This window comes from Odocoileus virginianus, unplaced genomic scaffold (assembly GCF_023699985.2).
Source record: "Odocoileus virginianus isolate 20LAN1187 ecotype Illinois unplaced genomic scaffold, Ovbor_1.2 Unplaced_Contig_26, whole genome shotgun sequence".
Lineage (NCBI taxonomy): Eukaryota > Metazoa > Chordata > Mammalia > Artiodactyla > Cervidae > Odocoileus > Odocoileus virginianus.
Window position 1 is genome coordinate 486,184 of NW_027224343.1, and position 16,022 is coordinate 502,205.

General features: G+C 44.5%; 1 protein-coding gene across 1 annotated transcript in view; it reads left to right on the top strand.

Moving 5' to 3' along the window:
• The window catches only part of PHLPP1 (PH domain and leucine rich repeat protein phosphatase 1), a 214,777-nt gene that overhangs the window by 157,493 nt on the left and 41,262 nt on the right, over nt 1-16,022 (top strand). Inside the window, exons 7-9 of the mRNA XM_020905594.2 lie at nt 6,061-6,263; nt 8,131-8,191; nt 13,026-13,121. Coding sequence (XP_020761253.2) covers nt 6,061-6,263; nt 8,131-8,191; nt 13,026-13,121 — 360 coding nt within the window. The remainder of the gene's footprint in view (nt 1-6,060; nt 6,264-8,130; nt 8,192-13,025; nt 13,122-16,022) is intronic.

Below are 16,022 nucleotides of genomic sequence, written 5' to 3' on the forward strand. Positions count from 1 at the left end.
TCAGCTGCCAGCAGGATAATTTCACTTTCTTCTTTTGACACACTTAACCAAATTGCATGTGAAACAGTTTAGTTTCTTTTTTTTAACGTGTTTTTAAATTGGAGTGTAATTGCTTTACAGTGTTGTGTTAGTTTCTGCTGCGAATCGGCTGTGTGTCTACGCGTGTTCCTTCGCTCCTAAGCCTCCTTCCTACCGCCCCCTGCCCCCGCCCCACCCCCTCGGCCATCACAGAGCACTGAGCTGAGCTCCCTAGGCTACACAGCGGTTTGCCAGCTGTGCATAGCAGTTACTAGCTACGTATCTTACACGTAGCCGTGCTTGTATCAGTGCTGCTCTCAATTTATCCCACCTTCTCCCTCCCATCTCTGTGTCCACAAGTCTGTTTATATATCTGTGTCTCTGCTCCTGCCCTGCAAATAGATTCCTTAGTACCATTTTTCTAGATTCCATATATATGTGCTAATATACAATATTTGTTTTTCTGACTTCATTCTGAATGACAAATTCTAGGTTCATCCACATCACTATAAATGACTACTTTCTTTCTTTATTCAGCAAGTTCTTTCCCATGGATTCCTATTTTTGCTGATAGCAGCACCACTTTATTGGTTCAATTCATTCACTCAGTCATGTCTGACTCTTTGTGACCCCCATGGACTGCAGCACACCAGGCTTCCTTGTCCATCACCATCTCCTGGAGCTTGCTCAAACTCATGTCCATTGAGTCGGTGATGCCATCCAACCATCTCATCCTCTGTTGTCCCCTTCTCCTCCTGCCTCAGTCTTTCCCAGCATCAGGATGTTTTCTAATGAGTCAGTTCTTCACATCAGATGGCCAGAGTATTAGAGTTTCAGCTTCAGCATCTGTCCTTCCAGTGAATATTCAGGATTGATTTCCTTTAGGATGGACTGGTTTGATCTTGCAGTCTAAGAGACTCTCAAGAGTCTTCTCCAACACCACAGTTCAAAATTATCAATTCTTTGGTGCTCAGCTTTCTTTATGGTTCATTGCTCACATCCATACACAACCACTGGAAAAACCATAGCTTTGACTAGACAGACCTTTGTTGGCAAAGTAATGTCTCTGCTTTTTAATATGCTGTCTAGGTTTGTCATAGTTTTTCTTCCAAGGAGCAAATGTCTTTTAATTTCATGGCTGCAGTCACCATCTGCAGTGATTTTAGAGCCCAAGAAAATAAAGTCTGTCACTGTTTCCATTGTTTCCCCATCTATTTGCCTTGAGGTAGTGGGACTGGATGCCATGATCTTCGTTTTTTGAATGTTGAGTTCTAAGCCAGCTTCTTCACTCTTCTCTTTTACTTTCACTGATTTGTCAACAAAGGTCCATCTAGTTAAAGCTATGGTTTTCCCAGTGGTCATGTATGGATGTGAGAGTTGGACTGTGAAGAAAGCTGAGCGCCGAAGAATTGATGCTTTTGAACTGTGGTGTTGGAGAAGACTCTTGAGAGTCCCTTGGACTGCAAGGAGATCCAACCAGTCCATCCTGAAGGAAATCAGTCCTGGGTGTTCATTGGAAGGACTGATGCTGAAGCTGAAACTCTAGTACTTTGGCCACCTGATGCGAAGAGCTGACTCATTGGAAAAGACCCTGATGTTGAGAAAGATTGAAGGCAGGAGGAGAAGGGGATGACAGAGGATGAGATGGTTAGGTGGCATCACCGACTCAGTGAACATGAGTTTGGGTAAACTCTGGGAGTTGGTCATGGACAGAGAATCCTGGCATGCTGCAGTCCACAGAGTTGCAAAGAGTCAGACACGACTGAGCAACTGAACTGAACTTTCACTTTCATCAAGAGGCTCTTAAGTTCGTCTTTGCTTTCTGCCATAAGGGTGGTGGTGTGTACATACCTGAAGTTACTGATATTTCTCCCAGCAATCTTGATTCCAGCTTGTGCTTCATCCAGCCTGGCATTTCACATGATGTACTCTGCACATAAGTTAAATAAGCAGGGTGACAATATACAGCCTTGACGTACTCCTTTCCCAATTTGGAACCAGTCTGTTGTTCCATGTCAGTTCTAACTGTTGCTTCTTGACCTGCACACAGATTTCTCGAGAGGCAGGTCAGGTTGTCTGGTATTCCCATCTCTTGAATTTTCCAGTTTGTTGTGATCCACACAGTCAAAGTCTTTAGCATAGTCAATGAAGCAAAAGTAGATGTTTTTCTGGAATTCTCTTGCTTTTTCTATAATCCAGCAGATGTTAGCAATTTGATCTTTGGTTCCTCTGCCTTTTCTAAATCCAGCTTGAACATCTGGGAGTTCTCCATTCACGTACTGTTGAAGCGTGGCTTGGAGAATTTTGGTCGTTATTTTGCTAGTGTCTGAGATGAGTGCAGTTGTGTGGTAGTCTGAGCCTTCTTTCGCGTTGCCTTTCTTTGGGATTGGAATGAAAACTGACCTTTTCCAGTCCTGTGGCCCCTGCTGAGTGTTCCATCTTCACTGGTCACCAGACACAGAATTTGTGACTCTGGTTTCTAGTGGGCCGCCCAGACGCTGTCAGTTCGTCTTGGGCACCGGTCTGACTCTCCGGCCTTTGTTTTTCTTCTCACTGCTGCTCTTGCCTCCTCTCCGCGCGGTCTGCTGCCACTGTACAGCCTCTCAAGCACAGCCTCACTCAGAGCCTTCAGTTCCCTAATTCAAGATGCTTAAGCTCTCATCTCTAGTTTCAAGCCTCTAGCCTGTGAATCCCTTGAGGATGAGGTTCTAAGTATGGTTCTGTCCAGACTGTGGTCCTCCAGCATGTGCTAGCAGACCAACTCTTTGCAACTTTTTTTAACAAAGAGATACGTATAGTGATTGAGACTTAATATCCTAGAAACATCGCGCACTGCCACAGTATTCCCCTAGACCCGTGTAAGCAGACGCATCTCATTGTAAAGGGAACAGATGAGGTTAGGTGTTGGCGAGCTCGAAGTGGTGAGCCACCTGTGCAGGGAGCCATGTCCTAGTGTATGCACGTCCATCTGTGAGGGATTAGAAGTTTGGAAAATAGGTCCTTCCTCCTAGATAACTTGAGAAGCACTGCTCTCGTTTATACATCCTTAGTCTCTGTAGTGAAAACGGGTTAGTCGCTCAGCCGTGTCCAACTCTTTGCCACCCCATGGACTGTAGCCCACCAGTCTCCTCTGTCCATGGAATTCTCCAGGCAGGAATACTGGAGAAGGTTGCCATTTCCTTCTCCAGAGCATCTTCCAGACCCAGGAATCAAACCTGGGTCTCCTGCATTGCAGGCAGATTCTTTAGCATCTCAGCCACCAGAGAAGCATGTGTCCTGGAACCAGCACGCAGTAGGCCCAGCGCTTGATGAGTGTTAGCGGACTCAGCCACCTCTGGGTGCCTGTGCTCGCTCCTCTCACGTAGTGTGCACTGCTGAGGGGCCCCTGCACCCACGTGGGAGGCTCGGCCGTCCAGCTCTTCCTCACGGACTTCCTCTTCTCCCATTTATGTCCAGTGAGTTCTGCCTGCTCTTGGGGTTCAGATGAGATGCTTCCTCTCCCATAGCATCTCTTTTTGACCATTCTGTCTGTCTTATACATCATTGATGACATTGATTGGGCTTCCCTGGTAGCTCCATCGGTAAAGAACCTGCTTGCCAATGCAGGAGACACAGGTTTGATCCCTGGTTGGGGAAGATCTCCTGGAGAAGGAAATGACAACCCACTCCAGTATTCCTGCCTGGGAAATCCCACGGACAGAAGAGCCTGGTGGGCTACAGTCCATGAGGTCACAAAGAGTTGGACATGACTTATCAACTAAACCACCACCATGACACTGATCACAGACTTGTATCCTTTGGCTTCATATTTTAAAGCATATGTAGCTTGAATTACTAAATCTGTTGGCACACCCCTTATTTTATTCATCTCTTACGCAAAGCCTAGGGTTGTCCTTGTCTCGTCTCCGTGACCTCCTCTCGTTTGCAGAGCACTGGCACATGCATCCCCCTCGTTTCTCAGCGGCCGTGTAGGACAAGGAAGGTGTCAGCCCCAGTTTCCAGGTTAGAATGAGACTTCCTGGAGGCTTAGGTGATGGCTCAAGGACATATATGTAAAGTGTTGAGCAGCAGACTGGAACTAGAACGTTTTCACACAGCCAACCTACACACAATAAATGCTCGATGAGTATTGATGAAATAAATAAAATGCTTCTGTTAACTGAGGTTATTGGAAAGAAATTTTCACAAACATTTTGCCTTTTTAAAAGTTATCTGAAGTAGTATTATTATGTGAGACTGAAACCTTTTGACATTTGCATCCTGATAAGACTTGACAATCTAAAGTGAATAGTGGTAGTAACCTCCTTGTCATTATAAATGTCCTTTTGTCTCACTGCATCAGCCCTAAAATTGTGTCCGTGTTAATGCAGTGCAGGGCTGGGGTGGACTGAGCTGACAGCGCCGCGTGACGGTGATTCAGAGTGTGGACGCGGGGGCGGGGCCGCGCTCAGCTCCCGTAGGCTCTCACGCCCAACAGGAGGTGAGGGGTTTGATGCGGAGCGCCCACTCACTGGGAAGACCCTGCTGCTGGGAGAGATTGAAGGCAGGAGGAGAAGGGGACGACAGAGGATGAGATGGCTGGACGGCATCACTGATTCAGTGGACATGAGTCTGAGTAAACTCCGGGAGTTGGTGATGGACAGGGAGGCCTGGCGTGCTGCAGTCCATGGGGTCTCAGAGTCAGACATGACTGAGCGACTGAACTAAAGTGATTATGTGTACATATTCTAGTAACCTAGTGAGCATTTCGAGATAGGCAGATCCCTGAGTTGAGGCCAGTTTTTTACTCTTACAACCTGGAACAGAAAAGAGAAGGAGCAAAAAAAATAATTTTAAATCTCAGGGACATGTGAAGAAGCCACATGCTGTCCTTGCAGTTTGACAAATCCTAGCTCTTGGCTGTCTTGTCCCTCATCCTTGTGTTCCAATGGCTTTATGATACTGCTATTAGAAATTTAGTTCAGTTCTCTCATTTTATTTTTTTAGATTTATTTTTTAAATTTTAAAAATTCAGCTCCTCTCATTTTATTTTTCCGAGGGCTGGACACCAGTGCAGAGCGCACTTGGCCTTTTCCCACGCCCCCCCACGCGAGCGCTCCTGTAACCCAGCGCGCTGTCGGCTCTGTGACGGGACGCGGGGGCGCTGCTGCTGTTTGTGCAGGGGCTGGGTGCTGCCCAGCAGGCTAGGACTGGGGAGTTCCGTGTTTCTCTCCACACTCGACGTGTTTCCGTGTTGATTCCCAGTCCCCTCACTGCTGGCTTGTCTTCCTGGCACCTCGTCCATGGCAGCGTTGGTCCGTGAGCTAACCAGTGTTTATGACCGAGGCTCTGCCAGGTTTTCCCTGCGCCCTGAACTCATTGGGCCCCATCACGATCCATTGTTCTGTGAGTTCGCAGTGAATCCTACATGCCAAACATCAGTATTTCCTGTGCTTTGCTTTTTCAAGCAGTATTTTAAAGATGGAGATAGTTTTGGTAATTAATCCTTGGTCTGGAACCAGCTATGAAAATTCAGGTGGGCTTACACGCCTGTTTCTGGTGCATAGGTGGTCTCCGTTCATTATTTTTTTTTCTCAAGCTCGCCTGTTAGTTTTGTCTTTTATGGCTGCTCATCTACCTGCTTGCTTACCCTCTCTCCTTCCTTAAATACTCAGGGTCGCTGCATGTGCTTAGCTGGGTTTTCTGGATTCTGTTTCTTGTATTCTTTCAACCAGATTCTTGAAAATAAATGTTTAAATGATTTCCCCCCCTTGAAATGAATTAAGGTAAAAATCAATATGCATGCTTCTCTTCCAGTCTATTAATGGTCTAAATTGCATTTCAGAATATAGTTTCAAAGTTAAGACCTCATGGAATTGTAGCTAGAAATAGCCAGGGAACCTAGCTAGTGAAGGAAGACCAGATACTGAGAGTAAGGAAATCATGGGGAACTGTGCTACAGTGATACTCGAGTCCTTCTTGTTGGTCACCTATTAGGCGATGGCTTGTATTTACAGCATTGCCTTTGATTATAGTCTCTGTTTATGTCCTTTTCCTCTCAAGACTGAACCTAATTAGGAAGCTAATAGCGGATGAAGTGGATTTTCTCCCTCATGTCACTCAGCTTGATCTGCGAGACAACAAACTTGGGGGTCTGGATGCTATGGTTTTCAACAACCTTGAAGTTTTACACTGTGAAAGGAATCAGCTGGTGACGTTAAGCATCTGTGGCTGCGTCCTCAAAGCGCTCTATGCCTCTTCCAACGGTATGTGACAAGACCACATGGGGTTCCTCACATGGCCCTGAGAATCCACTCAGTGCTGTCAGCTCCCTCCTGGCTGTGACTTTTCTTTCCTCATTTAGTAAAATAGCTGTCAATTTTTGCTAAGATAAAAATCATGACAGAAGAATGCTGTTTGGTATTTAAAGCAATCAAAAAGGAAGGACTTATTTATAGTTCCTGACTTGTTTTTCTCGTATTGTGACATTTAAATAAGTTATTCCCACTGGTGATTGACTCTTCAGCTTGAAGAACAGGCGGGGTGTGGGGGGTGGGGGTGGGGGGCAGTGGGAAGTGAACTGTTTATTGGGCCACCTTGTGAAGATAGTGAATCTGCAGAGTACAAGTGGAAGCTACGTCTATTATGGATTCCATACAAGGTCTTAGATTTCCTGCTCCACCAACAGAGGACCTCAGCATAAGAGAAACCTCTATTATATACCACAGGGCCATCACAAAGCAAGAGCCTTATTCATTTAATAAGATTGCCTCCTTAGACTTTGGAGATCTTGGCAGTTCTGAAAAAGAAAAGGCTATATGGGCACATGTTTGGTGAATGAATGAAGGTTTCTGCCCCTTCCTGTCAGACAGCGGAATGGAAATGAGTGTTTACCGCTGCACTGAACACATGTCTGTCAGGCACTTGTGTTCTGTGTCATGTAGCGCAGGAGTGCTAAAGGATGGGATTCTTTCTTTCCTTTTCCTTTTTCTTTTTTTGGTTTTAATGAATTTACTGTCATCTCAATGGAGAAATAAACCTCAGATAACTGCAGGTCACCCAAGTGTTATAGGATTTGGCTAGTTGAGAGACATGAAATAGGTGTTGAAGAGGAAAGACTATGAATGTGGTTCATTTGGTAGATGAGCAAAAGGGAATTCTGCTCTCATAGGTACCTGCTGGGAAGTGGTAACATGTACTTATGAGACACACAGCTTGGAGTCAGATGGTGAAACTTTGCAGCTGGTACAGTAAGCTGTAGAGATCCAGTGGAAATTTTTAGTGGAAGAGGCAAGTGATGAAAATGAAGCTGTAAGACTATTAACGTGGAAGCAGGGTCCAGAGTGCCCATATGGGAGAAGAGTGAGATAATCCACCTTTCCACTAATCCAGGTTATTGCAGTGGTTTCATGTGAGTTAGTAGGAATTTGCAGGCGGGACTACAGATGTCGATGTAGGACGTCTGCTCAGAGGTGGTATCTGAAACCATGGAAGTAAGGTAAATAGAGCAGAGAGGAGACCCAGTACTAGAAGTAGACTTCCCAAACCATCACAGTTTCTGGGGCCAGATGAGGAAGCCGAGAGGAGCTGAGCCTCTGAAACACTTGGTAAGTGTTCAGAGAAAAGCAGAAGGGCCTCTCGAGACTACTGCATCTGAGAAGCAGAGCCCTTGGTGTCACTTTGCACACAGTTTTGAGGAAGGCTTCCAGATTTGAGTAGTCCTTCCTGATCCTCAGGAGGGCTGTTCCAGTGAATGGCACAGAGTGAAAAAGGCTCAAGCCAGGACACATTTGATTACATGCCAGGAACCCTGAGTGTTTAAAAACAGTGATATTCGTAATCTTCCAGTTAAAATTTAGGCTGCATAACAAGAGGAGTGCAGCAGCAAGTGGATGGGAAGAGGCAGGAAAGCAGAGTGAGTGATTTATTTCAGTCTTTGACTAAGACCTTGTGACTAAATTAGAAGGTCTCTGTACTTCCCTGTAGTTTAGAGTTAAACAAATGGATATATTGTGCTTCCCAACCTAAACAAACAATGGAGAATAAAACACAGGAACGATTCTACACATAAAAAGAGTCTCTGTGTCACTTGAATGGTGATGTGGTTGGTTGTGTTTTTTTCCTGCTTCCTAGAACTTGTCCAGCTTGATGTTTGCCCAGTTCCGAATTATCTGTCCTACATGGATGTCTCAAGGTAAGAAGCCAGTTCCTGGAGCGCTGTAGGGTCTGCGTGAAAATTATCTGGATGATTCTGTCTAAACCTGAGCGTAAGAGCTTTTTATATAAAACAGGTAACGAATGAGAACCTCTTGTACAGCCCAGGGAACTCTGCTCAGCCCTCTTTGGTGACCTTCATGGGAAGGAAACCCAAAAAAGAGGGGATACGTGTGTACAACAGGTGATCACTTTGCTGCACAATAGAAATGACCTGTAAAGCCAGCAGCTCTGCCGAACGACCACAGCTGGGAGAGTCGTTTGGTCCTGTCCGGCTCCTGGCGACCCCATGGGCTGCAGCCCACCAGGAGGCTCTGTCCATGGGATTCTCGAGGCAAGAACACTGGAGTGGGTGGCCGTTTCCTTCTCCAGGGGTCTTCCCGCCCCAGGGATTGAACCCGTGTCTCCTGCTTTGGCAGATTATTTACCACTGTGCTCCCGGGGAAGCCCCACATATCCTGCCTGGAGCCCTGAAGTGGTGGCAACTGGCATGGCCAGAGTGGGGTTTCCGTACAGCCGGCTCACCTCTAAACTCACTTGTGCACAAGCTCACCTCCTCACCTTGTGTACAGATTCACTACTGCTGTGTATCATATTTACTTTGGTTTCCACAAATATCGTAGTTAACTTTTCCCTGAAGGCCCAAAGCATATATTGGAGCAAATTAGACTTTCATAATCTCCACACACTAAATTGAAACTCACTTTTAACATAATTTCAAAGGTAATAATCCAAACTTTTCTGAACGACCACAGTGCATAGGAGTATGTGGCCTCTCAATGTGACAGGCACCTCATTTCAGTGCATAAATTTGGTACAACTGCTGTGTAATTTGTCAGGTAGAGAATTTGCCTTTAGTCTTGAAAGTATACAAACCTAGATATTTTAATAATATTTTCAATCATGTTATGTAAGAATGTGTCAGAATTTGGCTGATGTGAGAATGATTACAGTTACAGCTTTGAATTTATAAAATTCTTTATGAGTGGTGTTTCATATACTTCCTACTAAATTCATGTCAATTTTGTGTTTAATGAACTTTAAGTCAGACACTGCCCAAGTTCTTTTTATTTTATCGGCCTTGAATAGTGTTATCTTCAGTATTGAAATAAGAGTACAGGAGTGGGGTTTGCATACATGGGTGCATGTAAATATCTTGAATAGATTTATTCTAGAGAATTGGCCATAGAGTGAATCTGTTTTTCTTTTGTTTAAAGGATGTAATTGGTTCCCATTGAAGCCCCTCCCCCGCCCCATGAGACTGAATTAGAAACTTGTGCTTTGCTAGTCCCTGAATTCTGTGCTTAAATGCTGTTCATCTTTTTCTTAAGAAAAATTCTCATGTCCAGAGCCTGCATTGTGACACGCTCTGCCTTGTCCACCTCCCAAACTGTAGGACTTTTTCTCTTAGAAAGCCCTCTGCATCAGACCCCTCACATAGCTCTGGGTGTTTCACCCTCCTCTCTGTCAGTATTTATGTTTCCAAAGGAACTGAGCTGTTCCTAATTATGGTGCTTACGAGGTTCTTAGAGTTCCTCAGGGTCAAAGTTCAGGATATTTTGCCACTTAGAGGAGTTGTGTTATTTTAGTGTTTGCTTATGCTGAAGGGTACTTTCACTTGCCTACCTTAATGAGATGTTTTAGGGGTTGATGTGTGTGTGTGTGAGAGAGTGTGCAGTTAGTCACTCAGTCATGTCCGATTCTGTGTGTGTGTGTGAGTGTGCGCTTTAGTCACTCAGTCACGTCTGACTCTGTGTGTGAGTGTGCACTTAGTCACTGTCACTCAGTCACGTCTGACTCTGTGTGTGTGTGAGAGTGTGCACTTAGTCACGTCTGACTCTGTGTGAGAGTGTGCACTTAGTCACTCAGTCACGTCTGACTCTGTGTGTGTGTGAGAGTGTGCACTTAGTCACTCAGTCACGTCTGACTCTGTGTGAGAGTGTGCGCTTAGTCACTCAGTCACGTCTGACTGTGTGTGAGAGTGTGCACTTAGTCACGTCTGACTCTGTGTGTGAGTGTGCACTTAGTCACTCAGTCACGTCTGACTGTGTGTGTGTGTGAGTGTGCGCTTAGTCACGTCTGACTCTGTGTGAGAGTGTGCACTTAGTCACTCAGTCACGTCTGACTGTGTGTGTGTGTGAGTGTGCACTTAGTCACGTCTGACTCTGTGTGAGAGTGTGCGCTTAGTCACTCAGTCACGTCTGACTGTGTGTGTGTGAGAGTGTGCACTTAGTCACGTCTGACTCTGTGTGAGAGTGTGCGCTTAGTCACTCAGTCACGTCTGACTCTGTGTGTGTGAGAGTGTGTGCTTAGTCACTCAGTCACGTCTGACTGTGTGTGAGAGTGTGCACTTAGTCACGTCTGACTCTGTGTGTGAGTGTGCACTTAGTCACTGAGTCACGTCTGACTGTGTGTGTGTGTGAGAGTGTGCACTTAGTCACGTCTGACTCTGTGTGAGAGTGTGCACTTAGCAACTCAGTCATGTCTGACTGTGTGTGTGTGTGAGAGTGTGCACTTAGTCACGTCTGACTCTGTGTGAGAGTGTGCACTTAGTCACTCAGTCACGTCTGACTCTGTGTGTGTGTGAGAGTGCACTTAGTCACTGAGTCACGTCTGACTCTGTGTGTGTGTGAGAGTGTGCACTTAGTCACTCAGTCACGTCTGACTCTGTGTGTGTGTGAGAGTGTGCACTTAGTCACATCTGACTCTGTGTGAGAGTGTGCACTTAGTCACTCAGTCACGTCTGACTGTGTGTGTGTGAGAGTGTGCACTCAGTCACGTCTGACTCTGTGTGAGAGTGTGCGCTTAGTCACTCAGTCACGTCTGACTGTGTGTGAGAGTGTGCACTTAGTCACGTCTGACTCTGTGTGAGAGTGTGCACTTAGTCACTCAGTCACGTCTGACTGTGTGTGTGTGAGAGTGTGCACTCAGTCACGTCTGACTCTGTGTGAGAGTGTGCGCTTAGTCACTCAGTCACGTCTGACTCTGTGTGTGTGAGAGTGTGCACTTAGTCACGTCTGACTCTGTGTGAGAGTGTGCGCTTAGTCACTCAGTCACGTCTGACTCTGTGTGTGTGAGAGTGTGCACTTAGTCACGCAGTCATGTCTGACTCTGTGTGTGTGAGAGTGTGCACTCAGTCACGTCTGACTCTGTGTGAGAGTGTGCGCTTAGTCACTCAGTCACGTCTGACTCTGTGTGTGTGAGAGTGTGCACTCAGTCACGTCTGACTCTGTGTGAGAGTGTGCGCTTAGTCACTCAGTCACGTCTGACTCTGTGTGTGTGTGAGTGTGCACTTAGTCACTCAGTCACGTCTGACTGTGTGTGTGTGAGAGTGTGCACTTAGTCACGTCTGACTCTGTGTGAGAGTGTGCGCTTAGTCACTCAGTCACGTCTGACTGTGTGTGAGAGTGTGCACTTAGTCACGTCTGACTCTGTGTGAGAGTGTGCACTTAGTCACTCAGTCACGTCTGACTCTGTGTGTGTGTGAGAGTGTGCACTTAGTCACGTCTGACTCTGTGTGAGAGTGTGCACTTAGTCACTCAGTCACGTCTGACTCTGTGTGTGTGTGAGAGTGTGCACTTAGTCACTCAGTCACGTCTGACTCTGTGTGAGAGTGTGCGCTTAGTCACGCAGTCACGTCTGACTCTGTGTGAGAGTGTGCGCTTAGTCACGCAGTCATGTCTGACTCTGTGTGTGTATGTGTGTGTGTGTGTGCATGCCAGCGCGCGCTTGGTCACTCAGTTGCGTCCGACTCTTTGCAGCCCAATGGGCTGTAGCCTACCGGCTCCTCTGTCCGTGGCACTCTCCAGGCAGGAACCCTGGAGCGGGTCTCCATGCCCTCCTTGACTGCTGTGCAATAAAATAATAAAGTGTATCAGTCGGTAGACCTCAAAGCCTGAGCAGTGTGTACGTATACAAACACTAAACGGAAAATAATGCCTTCTTTTCTATATTTTAATTGAGAAGATAAAATAGAAAAAAATTTTATTCTACTATAATCCTTGTTCCAAGCCTCATACTTTTCACAGACTTGTTCATCTGTTTTTAAAGAATTGTAACCATAACATACATACTGTTTTAGATTTTTTTTGAGCCTAGTCATTTCACATATTTTAAAAAGAAGATAAAAAGCTAACCATCCATGACTAAGGAGACATTCAAATACTGTAATAGATTTATCAAAAAAGTGGTCAATTCATTTAACAATTATAGTTACCATTAGCTTAGTTTACTTGTTTCCAGTAATTATAATTACTGTCAAATGCATAAGTAAATATTTTCAAATCATTGATTCTGAGTCTTAGGGTCAGTGTATATTTTCATTGCCACCATTTCTTTCCTCTTGTGTATGGCAGTGGTCTCAGGGTACCTTCTGGAGTTGGGGAAATTTTTCATATTAATGGTAAAAATGCAGATTGGAAAACAAAGCTATTTTATGCCATTTGACTCTTTACCATAACTGTAAGTGTGTAAATATGTGTTTATTGGTTTTCCAGTGGAAGACATCTTCTCCCTAAATTTACATGGGTTTATAGACATTTTAGGATAGTAACTCTGGAAGCCAGACTATTTTTTAGACTTTAGAGATAATACAAATGATGTTACTGTGTTCTTTCCTACTTTTTCTTTATTTCTTATTCCTTATCACATCTTGCTTTAGGTTAAAGTGACTACACATATCTTTTTTATTTATATTCACTGTAATTGAGTATTTACTCTGAAGTTTTATTTGTTATATGTAATTATTTTGACTTTTGAACCATATTTTAAGCCATATTCCAATCAAAGAAGAAATTGTATATTCTTGCATTTAGGAACTGTTTAGAAAACGTGCCTGAGTGGGTCTGTGAAAGCCGAAAGCTAGAAGTTTTGGATGTTGGCCATAATCAAATATGTGAACTTCCTGCACGGTGAGTATTAAGCACAGATTAAGTTAGAGAATCTCAAATAAGATGAACAATGGAAAAAATTGCTGGTTCAGTGTTTAATTTGTTGTTATGAACCCCTGAAAGAGTTTGCTTTTAAACCTTATTTACTATCTCTTATCTCTCATGGTATCGTTAAGTCATAATATTTCATCATGTATTGACAAGTACAGTGAAGTTTTGACTGCTAGCCAGACTTGGCAAAGCCTTGTGGAGGCTGATGCTTGTTGGAACTTTTCAAATAAGCCAAAAGAAATGTCCAGAAACTCAGCAAATGATATGGCTGGTTCACCTCTGTAATCTTAATTCTTTCAGAATCTTTACTTTCTGTCTCTTGTCTTAACATGTCTGTCTTCTTGTAGAAGAACTGTGAGAAGAATTTAAACACTAAATTTCCGTTTTTAGTTCCTGGCAAGCTCAGTGACTCGCGCTTTGTTTCTCAGGAATATATCACACCTGTGAGTGGGTCCGTTTGAAACGCTGAGTCTTGCGCTCAGTGAGCCTAGGTCAGCCACTGCAGAGCCCACCACCATCAGGACTGTGGGCGGCAGTGCGTGTGGGGCGCGGGGGGAGAGCCTGTAGAGGACAGCAGAATAGTCAAAGGGGACTACTGACAAGAAAAATAATTTGTTAAAAAAAATCTTGTCCTGTTTATCTTTACGTCTGTTTTTCTCTTCGCTACTCTGACCTCCCCAACTTAACACATGTAGCCTATTGGAGTTTAAAGCCGCTGTGTCACTGCAGGCTGCAACAAACATATAAATAAACCAACAGTTACATAAATACAGGATAACTGATTTATTATCCAGTTTGCCTGAGTGAATTAATCTTTGATTTGCTCTGCCAGACCACCTGACCTGCCTCTTGGGAAACCTGTATGCAGGTCAGGAAGCAACAGTTAGAACTGGACATGGAACAACAGACTGGTTCCAAATAGGAAAAGGAGTACGTCAAGGCTGTATATTGTCACCCTGCTTATTTAACTTATATGCAGAGTACATCATGAGAAACGCTGGGCTGGAAGAAGCACAAGCTGGAATCAAGATTGCCGGGAGAAATATCAATAACCTCAGATATGCAGATGACACCACCCTTATGGCAGAGAGTGAAGAGAAACGAAAAAGCCTCTTGATGAAAGTGAAAAAGGAGAGTGAAAAAGTTGGCTTAAAGCTTAACATTCAGAAAACTAAGATCATGGCATCTGGTCCCATCACCTCATGGGAAATAGATAGGGAGACAGTGGAAACAGTGTCAGACTTTATTTTTTTGGACTCCAAAATCACTGCAGATGGTGACTGCAGCCATGAAATTAAAAGATGCTTACTCCTTGGAAGGAAAGTTATGACCAACCTAGACAGCATATTAAAAATGCTTTGCCAACAGAGGTCCGTCTGGTCAAGGCTATGGTTTTTCCAGTGGTCATGTATGGATGTGAGAGTTGGACTGTGAAGAAAGCTGAGCACCAAAAAATTGATGCTTTTGAACTATGGTGTTGGAGAAGACTCTTGAGAGTCCCTTGGACTGCAAGGAGATCCAACCAGTCCATCCTAAAGGAGATCAGTCCTGGGTGTTCATTGGAAGGACTGATGCTGAAGCTGAAACTCCAGTACTTTGGCCACCTCATGCGAAGAACTAACTCATTGGAAAAGACCCTGATGCTGGGAGGGATTGGCGGCAGGAGGATTCAGGGACAACAGAGAATGAGATGGCTGGATGGCATCACCGACTTGATGGGCGTGAGTTTGAGTAAACTCCGGGAGTTTGTGATGGACAGGGAGGCCTGGCGTGCTGCAGTCCATGGGGTCGCAAAAAGTCAGACACGACTGAGCAACTGAACTGAACAGTGCAGGATTTGGGGGATCTAAACGAATGCTTATTCAAAGCAAATCCAGATGCTCTATTGTCATAAAATGTAAACAGCATTTGTTTTTGTGTGTGTTTAACACATGGGACAATAACATTGCATATTGTTTGCTCATTTATTACTGTTGTTTAGTTGCAAAGTTTGTATCAGCCTTGTCATTGATCTAACATCCAGGCCGAGACAGCGATTCATTAGAAACTGATTGAACCATTCAAACTTTATTTGTCTAAGAGATGTGTTTGAAAGGGTTTGACAAAACAGAAAATAATATTTAGAACCAGAGATGTATTGAAAGGAAAGGAAGCTATTTATTCTTCATGTACAAAAGAATTGAACAAATTCTGTCACTAGCATGTATACTCATTCTGTAGTCATGAAATCTACTTTCTTATGTGGAAAAATGAAGATAAAGATTGTGTTATCTTCCTTCAGCTATCCTTCTATTTAAGGGTAAAGCGTGTCTGTATATGTGTGTCTGTGCATGTGAGACAGACAGACAGACAGACAGACAATCTCATTCCTCTGTGGACCAAATCCAGAGTTAGGAGCTTAGAGTGAGTGTCCCAGAGGCCGGCCCTGCAGTAACTGACTGAAGACCATCCTGGACGCCTTGTCTTGTCCTCTAGCCTCTAAACCCACAGAGGCAGGTGATCCTTAATGGTGGCCCATGATGTCACCTTGTTGAGACAGGTTGGTAGCATCTTTGTGACCAAAGTTTCTCGTTTTCATCCTTAAAGTGAACAAAGTTATGGCTCTAAGTTAGAGTGACTTTAAGAACTTTTAAGTGAGTGAGGTCAAGATGGTGGAAAACAGGAGGTGGGTGAGGAAGCCTCATTCTTTGACGTCAGTGTGAGTGAGCTCTCGTTTCAAAGTGACCCTGACGTGAATCACAACCTTGCTTCCCCACAGTCCCCAGGCTTCTGTGTTTAACGCAGGATGTGCTTTATTCTCTGCAACTGTTGCTGTCTCAAGTGATCATAAAGCAGATTTTGCTTTGATGAACACAAACTCATCATTTATTG